Here is a 14,225-nt window from a genome sequence, read left to right as displayed (position 1 = left end):
GTAACTCTCTCTTGCATAATGAATCAAAGAACTTCACTAATAATTTCTGCATCGACCTACTATAACTTCTGTTTGAACTGTTTAAAAAAAATCCTTCAAGACATTCAGTGGCAGATAATTCCCCCCAGTCTCACACTGCTGCTCAGTAGTAGGCAGGTATATATCAATTACATCAACAGGCTTTATCACCAACTATGCTCATGCTTCCAAACTGCAGAATGAAAACCAGCTGTAATGTTTTGTCTTATACCATTCACTTCGAACAAAGCAATGATTTCATCTTCCAAATATTTTGAAAGGTTTAGGCATCTTTTATTTTCAGTCGGCTTTTCCCCTTCTCAACTGGGAGTATTGCAATATTTTGCATAAAACAGTTCATGACTGCTAATAAGCCACAACTATGCTATGATAAACAGAGCTAAGTCAAACTTGCATTCTAGACTGCTTGGTACTTAGAAAATATATGCACATGGAGCTTAGATTTTGCATGTATGTTGCTGCACAAATGTCTCAGGGGATACAGGTTTTTCCTCACATCTCTCTACATCTGAAAGATTGGTACTTGTTTCTTCAAAGTTTCTTACATTTCAGGTCTGAGCCCTGCTGAAGTTAGCAGCAAAATTCCCCTTGACTTTAAGGGGATTGATTCACTCTGTGTTGTCGGTACTTGACGTCTTTAGAAACAGAACAAAAGTGTCTTTATTTTGCACTAGAAATTACTGGGGCATTGTACTGATACTCTGAACAAATATAGCCTCTGTCTCGAGGAATTTATGACCCAGATTTGAGTTTAATGTGCAGTCCTAAATATTCCAAGATATTGACTTGGTCTTGTTTGATATTATGTGGATGTGTCCACATGAGTCTTTGTAGGATCTGAGCCCAAACTTGTAGTGCACAGTATGAATTACTGTCCTCTTTCTTCCCATTTTCATTATGGTTTCAACAAAATCTAGATCCAATACTTGCATTTTTAGTGACATGATTACTCCTGTAACATGACTGTTGTTTTTTATAAACAGATAAAAGCCTTTACCCCATTGCCACTGTTGTTCTTACCACTTGGTAAAAATCCCAAATGACAGGAAAATGCCCTTTACTTATAGTGGAGGTTTTATTGTCATGGAGCTCAACCCTGCACTGGTCTGCAAACTCAATAGGATAACCTGGTAACACTGCAAGTCACATTAAAAAAAGAAAAAAGAAAAAAGAATGAAAAATAAGAGACAAAATCCCAAACCATGAAAAACATCTATAAACATTCTTCTCTATAAACAGCTTGAGTTTCTTTTAAATGTCATTACTGATTCCTTAAGCAGGTATTTCTTTTTTTTATCAAGTAATCAAAATTCCCTGAGACTCAGGTTTTCCGAGGGCTCAGTGCTGCTGGCAAGATAGTTAGCTTCCAGCCTGCATTTTTAAATAAATCTTGGAGCGCTTCAAAAACAGTAATTTTCAGGCTTAATGTACAATGCAACACAAAGCATTTAAAGTGCTTGTGTGGGCACTTCTGAAAGGCTCCTTCACTTGGCACTTTCCCATCTGATTTCAGCAATATGGGCAGGCCACATGGTTTTTTCAGTGGAAAACAGGATAGATGTTATTTTAGATGAGAGAGCCAATTGCACACAACTGAAAGGACTGTGGAAGACCTGATTTCTATTTCTGGCCTCGTCCCCAGGAGAATTGTTCCTGGGTGACACTGGTAACTCACATCAGAGTGCCATGCCTCAGTTTCTCCTCTGTAACAAGAGAACATCTTTTGTAAAGCACTTCACAGAAAGCTTTTTACAGAAAATCACTCCATGAAAGTTCTCCACCTCTTTTTAAAATTAAAAATCTCTTTGCCTTTACAATGAAGACTGAATGACATCGCATAGGTCACGATTTTTCCTCTTGTTGAACACCAAGGAAGATGTTGCCTTTGTTTCTAATGCGAACTGAATTGGGTTTCTAGGCCATGATCCTGCTAGCTGCTTGCTCTTTTACGTGCTTAAATCTAGGATTCAGGGGGAATCTCAGTGGATGCACTGTCTGAGCATCACCACTTCCAGAAGCCACGACTCACTACTTGCTCTAGATAGACACAAATTATTTTCCTCTAAAAAGAAAAATGTTCTCAAGACAGTTACAAATAAGATACAAGTTTTATTCCTGGGGTATTATTTATGAAATATTATCTGTTTCTTGGCTCAGATCTTAAGCTGTACTAAACTGGCATGGATCCATTACAGATCCATTATCATTAAAATGAGTAGCAACTGGGAACCAGATGGCACAATGGTCTAGGGCACTAACTTTCTGCAGCCTATCTGTCTAGACTATTCCATGATAAGAATTGAATAACACCATTTGGCTTTGTTTGAGCTGAAACTTTCAGCAGCTTTTCAAAGATGACCTTCAAAAATAGGTATCTGAAGATACATATATATATAAAAATCAGGATCTTGTATTTTCTGGTTTTCTGTGACATGAAAATTACCAATATTTTTGTTCATACACAAGAAGCCTGCCTTAATTTACTAAGAATATATGACAAAGAAAGGTTTGCAAGTTTATAACTGATGGCAAGTAAATGTACTTGGAATACTCTGTTATTCCGTTACACGTGCTAGGTTCTAAGTTCTTCTTTTTTCTCCAAAGTTCAACGCTTTTTCACACCATTTAAATAATAAGATAGTGCTCAATTTACATTGTCTCCTTATTTGACTACAAAGAAGTGCTGTTATTTCTCTATGTGCACATTATGAAAATAGTTACCAAAATACTTTCTTATTTCCTGCCTGTGTTTAAAAAAAAAAAAAAAAATAAAAAAAAAAAGAAAAAGGAAACTTTGGAAAGGTTTGAAAAAGAAAACTTTGGAAAGGTTTGAAAAAGCAAATTACTAGAGAGAGACCTTTTAAGTAAGCCTTATCCTGCAACAAAGTTTTATTTATTTAATTTGTGCAAAAGAAGGGTAAGTTTTAAAATGACCGCCAACCTCTTGTATGTAGGTGTCATTTCAGATGGTACAGGACTTTCTTGTTTAGCAGAAAATGGTATAGTAAGATAGCAGAGACTGGAAACTGAAGCTAAAGAAATTAATGTTTTACATACGTGAAGTAATTGACAATTGAAACAAGCTGATCTAAAGGCTTGTGAATTTTCCAGTTTTTAACATCTCAATTTAAAGACCGGATGTCTTTCTAAATTCATGCTCCAGTTGAACCAGAAGCTTGCTGCAGGGATTATCGGGTAATGCTCTATGGCTTATGTTAAGAAGGGACTCAAATTAGCTGGAACATAACAGCTCCTTCTGTTCTTAAAATCTGTGAATCATCCAAGAACATTTCCACCAAACCCACAGAAGATAAGAATGAAGACTGCAAATATTTCTGAAGGAGAAAAAAAAAAGAAGCAAATAATCCCTCCAAAAGACACACATACGTATTTGAGGATTTCAGCAACATCTTGAAAATATGACGTACAGCTGAACTGTCAAGTCACTTGCATACAGACAAATTTGCTAAAAAGCTTTAATGCCAGTAGCATTTCTGGCGCATCCCTCTCAAGCACTGTTTCATGCAGTGTCAGCCTCTCTCCTGCCTTTTTCACCCACCAACCTAATTTCTCACTCTTGCACTTCTTTGATCACTTCCCTTACCGTTCCGTTCTTTCGGGTTTTTTTCTTTTGACATTATCAGGCCCAGCTACAAGAGACACTTCTCTCTAGTGCTGCAAGGTAATTGCACATCCTTCCCTTGTGCACACAGCACAGGGGGTCGGGAGCAAAGCGGAGTCAGCAGGGAAAGACCAAAAGACCCTGGTGGGATGGAGTGACCTAGAACCCCACTGCTAGCACCAACCATCCTGTCACACGCTGGACCCTACAGCCCAATTAATGAGCATAATAGTCTCTTCTTCGGGAGCAATCCTCTGTAGCCTGTGTCAGCACCTCAGCAGTTCTTGCATTTCATGAGTGAATCCATGTAGGAACCTTATGGGTGAAGCAGGCAACTAAGGAAAGCATAAGCTTGACACCAACGTGAGGAAAGCTCCTGCAGAAATGTCCTAAGAGTGAAACTCTGAAAAGTTTTTCATGAGATATAGGAGCCCGAACGCTCGTTGTCCAAGTAAGGAGTCTTGATAACACTCATTGCAAGAAGTTTAGTTTGTTGACAGGCCTGATCATGTTGGTGTAACTCACCTCGGTGACTTCAGCACGCTCATGGAGTGAGGGAGAGAAGGAACAAGCTGCAAGTATGCCTGTGATTTGGTTCTCGTGCAGAGGCTCTTCCCAGGCGGCTCGGCTCGGAAGCAGCTGTGCACCCCAACCCATTTGGCTGCCCACAGCTGCAGGTTTATTCTTAGTTTCAGGAATGCAAATCCTCACGGACATAGCGATGGCTTCATGTCAGCTAGGAGACAGATTTTCTCCTCAAAATATTACTCTCTGTGGATGCTTGGGTTTCCTGATGAGGTGGATTAGGGGTGCCTAGAGATGGCTGATTTCTGAACCATGCATTTCATCCCCTGACAGTCACTTCAGGTAGCAAAAAGCTTTGCCTGGGTTAGTCTGGTCTGGCTAGTTCAGTAACCTGTAGCTACGTGCAGTGCAGTATGTTTCATTAAGAAACTCTACTGTGGACATTTATTGGAGAATATAATTCCATATTCCTTCCCCAATAACTATAATTTTTCCAAGACACAGTTCCATTCTCATGCGAGTGAAGGGTAAGATAAAGCCAAGCTTGTTCTGCTCTGCAGCCTTGTAAAGAAAAGTGAGAGGACGCATACTGCAGGTTAGGCTGACTGCGTGGATGCTGTACCGACGTGCTGGCATGGTACTGCATCTCAGCCCACATGCCGTGATGAGAGCCAGTGCTCATGATGCCACGCTACTTGTGGACACACAGCGATAAGTCAACAAAGTCAAGGTGATGTGTCGTGTGACTTTACAAGCCTTGATCTTTGTAAACTCAGGCGCCTCTATAATCTCCTCCACGTGCCAGAATAGGTATTTGCTCCTTAGCTAAGCCAAGACCAGCAGAATAAATTCGGGCGTAAAAAGATCCTGCATTTCTCCCTTCATCAACCAGGGGTGCAGTGCATGTTTCTTTGACACATTTACCCCAGCAAATCCAGAACAATGGGCACGCATAATCTAGAAAACTTCTTCTAGCCATTCCAGTGCACAGACATCTTCTCTGAGAACCAACATGTACCCATAATGATACTGCTGTTTCCTGGGAAAGAGTTCGGGTCTTAATATAATAAATGTGCAAGAACATAATTCAGGCCAGAACATCACGGTTTCTATTTCTTTCAAGAATTGATGGATTCTAGTTTGCTCATTTAGCCTTTAATATTTATTACTATGTCTGTGAATATCCTGAGAGATGCTGAACATCTTCCTATTCAATCTACTTCCTTTGGACGTCTGTCTCTTAAATATGGGCAAACTTGTCCTTTCTACCTACTAAATCCTGCTTAGTCAAGCTATTCAGCTATGTCATTAATAAAATTTATCTTCTATTTTTAACCTTCCATATTCTTAGGATTTCCTTCAGCATTACAAGCTCCAGCTTATGCCTCATGACGATGTCTCATTAAAATTACCTTACTGCTCAGGTTTTATGTAGTACAACCAGCCATTGCTCAGCTAAAGTCAATGAAGGGACACTGATTTAGAGACCTGTCTGTTCATTGTCTTCATTTCTGTTAACTGATCTTTCAATGAAAATGAGCATAGGGAATAGAAAAAACTGACATGGGAATAAGACAAAATACATTATGAAGATGAACGGGTTTTCTACCTTGCTGAACAGAAGTATTTCACTTGAAAGACAACCCCTAGGGAAATTAGGACATGTCCATAGTCTTCAACCAGTCTCTAAATTAACTATAATAAATGATACATTTCTGTAACAAGCAAGCAAATTTGCATCAATTAATGATGCTATAAACAGAAATCTATTGCTTTTAAGAACATATGCAAACTTCTCTTTCAGGTGCCAAAGTTTGACTGATTTTATATAGTAGATGAATCAGTCAATCTTGCCAAGTAATGTGGCTGAAAACATGTATCATTTTGTCATGCAAGGCCACTATAACTTCAAATAGCAACAGAGCTCCATACTACCAGCTATTTGTTGTATGATCTTCAAAGAGCTGAAGCATCCACTGAACAGAAGACAACAGGCACTTATTCACCCATGAATGTGACGATGTGTAATATTGCTAGTAGACTGTACTTGCCAAGAATGCTAGTAATAAATTGAATGTAGGGAAATGGAAAGTCAGACACCTTAGGAATGATTTATACAGAAATAAGTCTGTTCTTTGAGGAAGGACAATAAACTAGTTTCTCAAGATCAGTCTGACAGTGTCTGTACCATAAGTGAAAACATCTAAGCCAAGCAAAGCATTCGACTGCCATGGAAGAGCAACTGTTCCAGTGCTCCAAAGGATAAGGAGAAAAGTAATAATTCATGGAAGTCCTAGTAAAACAAGTAGACCAGTCCATCTACATAAGGTGCCTCCCACAGTTTCATATATTGTACCTCCATAGTATTCCAGGAGACCAGTGACAACGGATCATGCAATCAGTAAATTTAGAGGGATAAAATCCTGCCTCCCTTGAAGTCAATGCAAAATGTCACCATTTTCAGAATCAGGATTTCAGCCTTGAGTGCTTTTATTTTCAAGTATTCACAGTGAGGAGATGACTGGTTTTCAGCACTCAGCCCCTCTATCTGTTGTCTGCTCTTAAAAAAAATCGTATTATTGGATTTTAGGAGCTGTATTTAGCACTTAGCTCCACTGGTGTCTTGTGCATTTCAGGAACCTGCTAACAATAATTAAAATAAATAACTTTGCTTATTTCCATCATCATTGCTGGATTGGCTCCAGACATTTTTTTCTTGCTTCTTCTCCCTCTGTCCATCCTGCACTAGCCTTCTTTCATGGCTCACTCTGGCCATGGATTATGCAAGGGCTATTTCTTCTTTTTCCCCTTCACTGCCTCTTTTCAAGACTTAGCTGAAAGTGGCTGTTTCTTTTAACCAGTATAATAACAAGGAGCATTTATTGTTTTGTTCAGGTATGTCGCTTGGGAGAAGAGGTTTCATCCAGGATACTCAATACATGCAAGACCTCCTAAACACACAACACTACTCTTTTGGTTTGCTTGTACATCCATCCCTAAAAAGGGCAGAAAAAAAAAAATGTTTTCTAGTGCTTGTAGGCTTCCAGAGGGGACCCTGTTAAAATCCAAGGGAATCTGTCACCATAAATGACGGAATCCCACAAGAGAAGAGTGGGGATTAGCCTGACAAAACATCTGCCTATGTCAACACAGTGTCAAGTGAAACAAAGCTTCACCAAACACTGATCCAGGCAACTTAACGTCTGCGCTCCACCACCACCACCTCCCCACTGACAGCTGGGCACGCTTGCAAAGCATGTCTGCTTCTCCCTGGCACCGCTGAAAGACTGCAAAGCTCAGTGTAAGTGTGGCTCCCTGGCAGCTCTGCCTCAGGACTTCACACCAAAAGCATGTACAGTGCTATAAATGCTTCGCTCTCCCTCACTCCAAATAGATAAAGATTTTATTTCTCCCAAGAAGACAATCTTACTTACTTGGGATAGCGCCTCTGCTGAAAGATGGGCAGAATCTCTGTATCTTGATTTGAATGTAGAAGCAGTAAATCCCGAAATCTTTCTGTCAGGACAAAGAAAAAAAGAAGAAAAGAAAAAAAAACAAACCCAGACTGTGACTCTGCATTATAAGTTCAGGCCACAAGTAAGCAAGCAGTAATATCAGTGAATTCTCTTCTCCAGCAATATTTACCAGAGGACAAAGCTAAGTGTATAGGGAATACAATCTATATATTCATACAAAACTGCTGCTAAGACTAGAAATCGCTGTTTCCTGTAAACCCTTTTAATATTTTAAAATGTCATTTTTTTCATCCAATATTGAATGCTAGTAGTGCTTACAAGTTTCTGAGGCCTGCATACAGGTCTTCTGGGTATCATACACAGACAGCCATAAACAATCCCTGCCTTGAAGAGCTTAGTCTAAACAGAAAGAAGGAGCAACTAACAATTCACCAGTCACTCAAGGATCACAGTAATCTAAACAAACACAGATTAATTAATTAATCTAAATTAAATTGCAGTACGAGTCCTTGGGTAACTGACTCATTGGTATTTTCAAGGATGGCTGGAAGACTGGATTGCTTTTTGTTTATTACTATATATTTAAAAAACTGCATTATAGGATCATCTGCAGTAGGTAAGGTTTTTTGTAACCTAGCTTCACCAACCACCAAGTGAAGGTGTGGTTGTGGTTTGCGTGATGCCTTTTTCTTGAGGTGGTTAGATGCAATATGTAAGCGAGATCTGTAGAAGCTTCTGTAAGTATCAATTTCTCAGCTCCTGGAACATAGGAACCTCCTCAAAATTCACTGGATACACAGATTCAGGGATAGAAGGGAATTTCCCATCCAGGTCAAATTCCCTTAGCACACCCCGTAGCTCTCCATCGCATGGGACATGCTTTGTTTCCTGCTTTCTTTCCATCAGCTGCAACTTTTATCTAACCAGTCCTCCAGTGGCACAGAAACCTAGGACACTGGTGATGCCCTTCCCACCTTCGCATCTCCTACTCTTCCCGCAATACCTTAAACTGTGGCTTGAAGTCTTCAGCTATGGGTTTTACCCTTCATTTCCTAAACCACAGTTTGTAGCCTGTGTTGTGTGTAACAGCTGTGCTAAGTGTTTCTCTACACTAGCTATCTCTTCCATGTAAGTTTTTCATTCTGGGAACTGAACCTGAGGATAAGGGTAGTCCTTCCTCCCCTTATATCCCTACGTATCTCAAAATATCCTCTAACACTGGGTTTACAGATAAGGAAATCAAGGGACAGAAAATCAGTGGACAAAAAATCTGAATCTCCCAGCTCCAAAAAGGAACCATAGCAGCTTTCTTACTTCTTACAGGTTAGTATATGATGGCTTTCTTATCATTCAGCTTTATGTACTGTTATGTCATCATAATTAAGCTTCATTAATTTGTATACAATTCTGCTATGTAGCCTCTAAAATGGGAAAAAAACCCCAAACAAACTCTATAACACTTTGAAGAAAGCGTAATAAATTCAGAAGAAAAACTCTCTTGTTAAGGGCTCAGTTTTAAAGGTCAATTGTCTCAGATGGTCTGATCTAGTCACTCATCACCTGGCTAAGATGCATTGCAAACATCTTGGAGAAGATACCAGGATCTGCCAGTGAAGAAACAAGGGTTGATACTTAGTATCTTCATTCCTTTACTTGTACACCTCTTCAGGTTCAACTTTGAAAGAAATAACCACTTGTACCTCCAAAATTCTTACCACACCTTCAAAATATAACTTAGCTTTCCCTGTGCCTAGCTAGGACAGAGACTGGATGTGGCCAACAACAGTAAATGCAATGGTGTAAAGATGGAAGTGAGCATCCTTCAGGGAACAGCCTGCTCATTGTCTTGACAAAAAGCCTGCCATTACAGCTACTTCTTGACCTCTTCTTGAATTTTTAGGAAGATGCAGAGATTTCCTTTTTCCTCAGTCCTCTGGTACATAGCAATATACTATACATGGGCATGCCCTGTCATCCTTAAAGATGATACACTGTGATCTTCAAAAGCCACTGGACGAGAACGGAAAGGCTTCAGGAAGCTTCCACTGGTGCAAAATATCCAACTGTGTATGTTTCAGAGCACGCACATTAACCTCCACCCCTACCTCAGGAATCTCCCAATGCAACTGAAGCTACCGTGTATTTCTAGGAAGCCTTTATAAAAGGGCTTCCTGGGAACAACAGACTTTGTGTGTGCCTGGTGGAAGAATGAGATGAAGTTTTTAATGGCAAACACCAAACGACAGTACTTCCTTCCACGACTTGAGGGTTTTGACCTCCAGAACACGGTGCGAGTCACCACAATGAAGGATTTGTCTTTGGGGCGGTCTGATTTATTTATTTTTTAGGGCTTATAACCAGGTGCGACAGCAATGCAAAGCACTGGGAGACGTGGTCTTCTTCAGTTCAATACTGCACAACACCACATTACATGTGAGTGAGTGAGGCTGGTCTGGCAGACCTTGCAAAGGACCTGTAACTCTCTGGGAGAGACAAAACACATCTTGGCGAGGGCGCAGATATGTCCCGCTCCGTTGTTCTGCCCGAGATGGACAGCACCCAGGCAGACAGCCATATTCCATCTCTATCCCCTACTCCGTGACTCTTTTTTTCTTGTGCTGCTGCCCTTTCCATTTGATCCAGGCCACTGGCTGCACTCCAGGACTCAGTTCAACAAGCCACGATCTTGAAAATATTTTGAATAGTAATGTGACAGGGCTGGCCAATACTGGAGTGAAAGGAGCCAACTTATGGCATCTGAAATTGGCCTAAACAGCTTCCCTACTGGATCTTGTTTTAGTTAAAGTCAACTTTTGGGGTTTTTTTCCCCCACTATGGCAAATTTCCCAGGCAGATGGATTTTCTTTTCACCATATGACTTTACTCATTTTTCCATGGCAACACTTACGCTATATGGTAGCGTTCCACTTCATCTCAAATACATACTACAACTTCCTCCAGCACATGTAGCCTCCATGTCCTGTAAATCCTCTTAAGAGAAATGGGACACTGAACAGAAGCTTTTTGGATTAACTTGTCCCATAGGACCATTATGTACATGCTTCACCCTCCACGTCTATGATATTCTGATATTACATATATGTGTGTACAGTACAAAAGTCACACTGGTGCAAATGACATTATTGCCTCTAAGAACTATGCAGCAAGGTGATGAGAGGGGTGGTGAGAGCTTTGGCAGCTACTGACAGAACACAGGTGCTTTTGGTACTCTTAACAAAAGTGAATATCAGAAGCCTAACTAACGCTTGACAAGAGAAGGCTTTTCAATTTGCAAGAAAAAAAAATCACAATGATTCCTTCCAAGGGGGGGATTTTTTTCAAAAACCTAAGATTTTCTTCTAATCCATGCCACAACAACAAATGAAAGATTTGAGAACTGATTAAACTAGTAACTAGAGCATTTTTACATTATTTTGATTTGCAATCACTAGTTGATCAATAGAACTAAACCAAGTCACAGGCAATCTTACCATTACTTGGATCATTTTAGAGAGACAACTCCCAAAATTGAATCTTTTCCATCACTTCCTACAGTTTAGTACCCAAAATGTGATGCTTTTGTCTACATGTTGGTCTGGTTTGTTAACAAAACATGAACAACACTTGCTTAACCAAGTTTTAAAAGGCTTACTTCTGAAAATCTGCAATTATCTTCTCTGTCCCTCATTCTATCCATGCAATTTGCATTAGGTTAAGTCTGTGCTAGCGAGTCTCCTAATGATTTTTTGTTTTGTCACTCTGCTGAGTGTGACACTGCAGACATCATCTCACTGATTCCCCCATAAGTCTGTCGACAGGACAAAGTTCTCACAGACATCAGGAATGGTTGCACAGTCACACCTTATGTTCAGACTTCTCTTTTCAACATGCTGAGTGTCTTCACTTCCTCCTGGCTTTCATTTTGAGCGTAGAGTTCGTTCCAAATCCTTGAACACTGATAAGTCCTCAGTTAAATTTAGGCAGTCTCACTGGGATCATATATGTTTAGCTAAATGTGTAGCACAGTTACCTGTGATGACTAAGGGCTGGATGTAATAACACAATCTTATACCCTGTCCTCCTAAATCAGGAAGGTTGTAGACTATAAAGGAGAAAAGAAAGTTTGCCATTGAAAGCGTTAGAGATTTAATCTGTCCTCTTACATATATCTCTCTTCCCTGTCTCTCATCTAATTCTTCTTCCCTCTTTTCCACCCTTTGTTCTTCCTCCCGCCTCCCAGCTCAACATATTCCCAAGTCAGCTGCTGGAATCTCAGTATAAACGCCCACTAACGTCTTTGTAATACCTGTAATGACAAACCAGTTACCAATTTACAAGGACAGAAGGATGCATTTCAAGGGAAATTTTCCCTTTGAAATATTTAGATGCATGACATTGTTGATCTCAAGCACAATGGGGTTCTGCTCGCCATGGTGAGTAAACGGTAATGCCAGAAAAAAGTGTGCAAGAATAGACCTATGGTCTGAAGCCCATTCAAACTGCTTACACAGTCAAGTTTCCTTTTTTCCAGGTTACACTATTAGAGAGGTGAAAAGAGACACAAAGGGAAGTTTTATGATAATATTTTAATATCCGGGGCTCTCAAAGCAAAGAAAAATAATTTGTATAGAAGGTCCCCGTGAACTAAACCCCATTATTATTCACATTCTGTAGACAGACACTATGGCAGAGGGAGCACTGCCCTTGTTTTCTGAAGCTGTCACATCCCTGAAGCTCTCACTGCTTTAGCACTCTGAAGATGATGCCAAAAGTCAAACACTGCAGTTCTGTCAGGTTTGACTTTAAAAGTCAGGTCTTGTGGCTCTTCTTTCCTTGCTCCTTCTTGTTACAAAATATTTTACAGAAAATAACAGCAAAGTCAATCCGCTGAATTCCAAGGGTCTTGAAAAATCAAATTCCTGCTCTTTCAGAGTTTGATGGGTCTGTACCTATGAGGCCACAGCAGTATATAACTGAAGTCTGAGATATTACTGTTTTGTTTATCCAAACCACCTTTTAAATAACAGCTTCAGACCACACTGAACCTCTAATAAAAACAGGTTGAATTGCATGCAATTGACTCAATTAAGAACACTGTAAAACTGATGGTAATTGGTTTTTATGGAATAAAGATTTTTTATATCAGTTTTATGGATTACTTTTAAAATCAAAGTTCGTAAGAATGAACAGATATGGGACTAAAAAGCAACCAGAGAATAGGAGAACAGAATAGTGTCATCAGTTATAAAGTACAGAATATTGTGGTCCAGAAGCCTAGCTGTTTACCAAAAGGTCTATCCATAGTGACACTCTCATGCATTTTGGTATTTTGCAGTCATGTTTCTGTAAGTACCTGTAGCGCTTCTGCATTCATTGAGACACAAATCTCAGTTCCATCTTTCACCACATGGACACTTGAAAGCCCTGCAACTTCAAACTAAAAAAATCTGCCTAGTTTTAAGCAAAATACAGAGTGGTCTGGAGCACCTTCTGTGTCATGAATAGCTCCTCAGCACCTTGCAATCATTTAAAAAAAAAAAAAAAATTAAGTCAGCTTTCTTAAGACTGCCAACTGCATCTAAAAGGATTTGAGACCCACTAATCTGACTTGTTTTCAAGCTCTGTAAATTTGGAAATGCTGTCATAAGTAGTTCCTCAGTGCCTTGTAAAAAGAAAAAGCATTTAGGAAGAAGACTTTGCCAGTTAAGGGCTATAAAACTATGATGAGCAACAAGATGGCATAAAACTGAAATGTCCAATATTTTAGTTTGACCTGTGGCTCATTAATGGCGAAAGTTTCTGAAGTTAAGGAAGTGTCACTTCTCTTGAAGAGTCAGTGCTACAAATATCCTCCATCATATTAAAAGAGGAGGAAAGAAAACAATGATGAAGTAATGTTGATGAGCTAAAGGTTCCAAAATGATTACATCATAAGCCTTGGAATTCCCCTGAAACATACATATTTTGTGGATACGAAGAGACAAGCTTTTTGACCAGCTTTAAACTCCATGATTCTCAGTCCATTAAGCCTCACAGAATTTAATTCTCCTCTTTTTTCACTACCATTTCCTTCCCTCCAGATCAGTCATCTGAAAGAATAATTAGAACCCACCATTTACAGAGATACTAAAAAAAAAAATTAAAATATAGCAAAACCCCCAAAAGTTGACAATTTTATTTTAAAAATTGCTGTTTAAATTTATTTAAGGGAAATAGAGAAGCTTTTACAGAAAGGCAACTGGTCTCTTCATTTTCTAAGCTAGGTGAGTAAACAGCGATCGTCCTTCTGTTCAACATTTTCTTTTGCAGGACTTTAGTTTATTTAAGGAGAGGGGACAAAATAAGGAAATCAACTAATCAATACACAGGTCAGCAGTGACCCTTCCAGTCACTCTGGACCTGCAGAATAGTCCTCCTATCTTTGAAGAAAGTCTCTGTACACCCTGCTTTCCCTCCTAACCTGCATTTGCTTCCTAAAAAGTAGTCGGCTCCTTCTTATTCTCTAGCTATGTGCTTACCAGCTGGAAATCATTCTCCCTCCCTGATTCTGGCATCAGCACATC

The 14,225-nt window shown here is 39.6% G+C and overlaps 1 protein-coding gene across 2 annotated transcripts in view; it reads right to left on the bottom strand.

Moving 5' to 3' along the window:
• NOX4 (NADPH oxidase 4) overlaps nucleotides 1–14,225 on the bottom strand; it is a 107,765-nt gene that overhangs the window by 28,273 nt on the left and 65,267 nt on the right. For both annotated transcript variants that reach the window (XM_049823458.1, XM_049823459.1), the window contains exon 13: nucleotides 7,621–7,702. In XM_049823458.1, the coding sequence (XP_049679415.1) occupies nucleotides 7,621–7,702 (82 nt within the window). The remainder of the gene's footprint in view (nucleotides 1–7,620; nucleotides 7,703–14,225) is intronic.

The sequence above is a fragment of the Accipiter gentilis genome, chromosome 19 (assembly GCF_929443795.1).
Source record: "Accipiter gentilis chromosome 19, bAccGen1.1, whole genome shotgun sequence".
Lineage (NCBI taxonomy): Eukaryota > Metazoa > Chordata > Aves > Accipitriformes > Accipitridae > Astur > Astur gentilis.
Note: the sequence above shows the minus strand (reverse complement) of the source record. Positions and strands in the feature narration are given on the sequence as shown.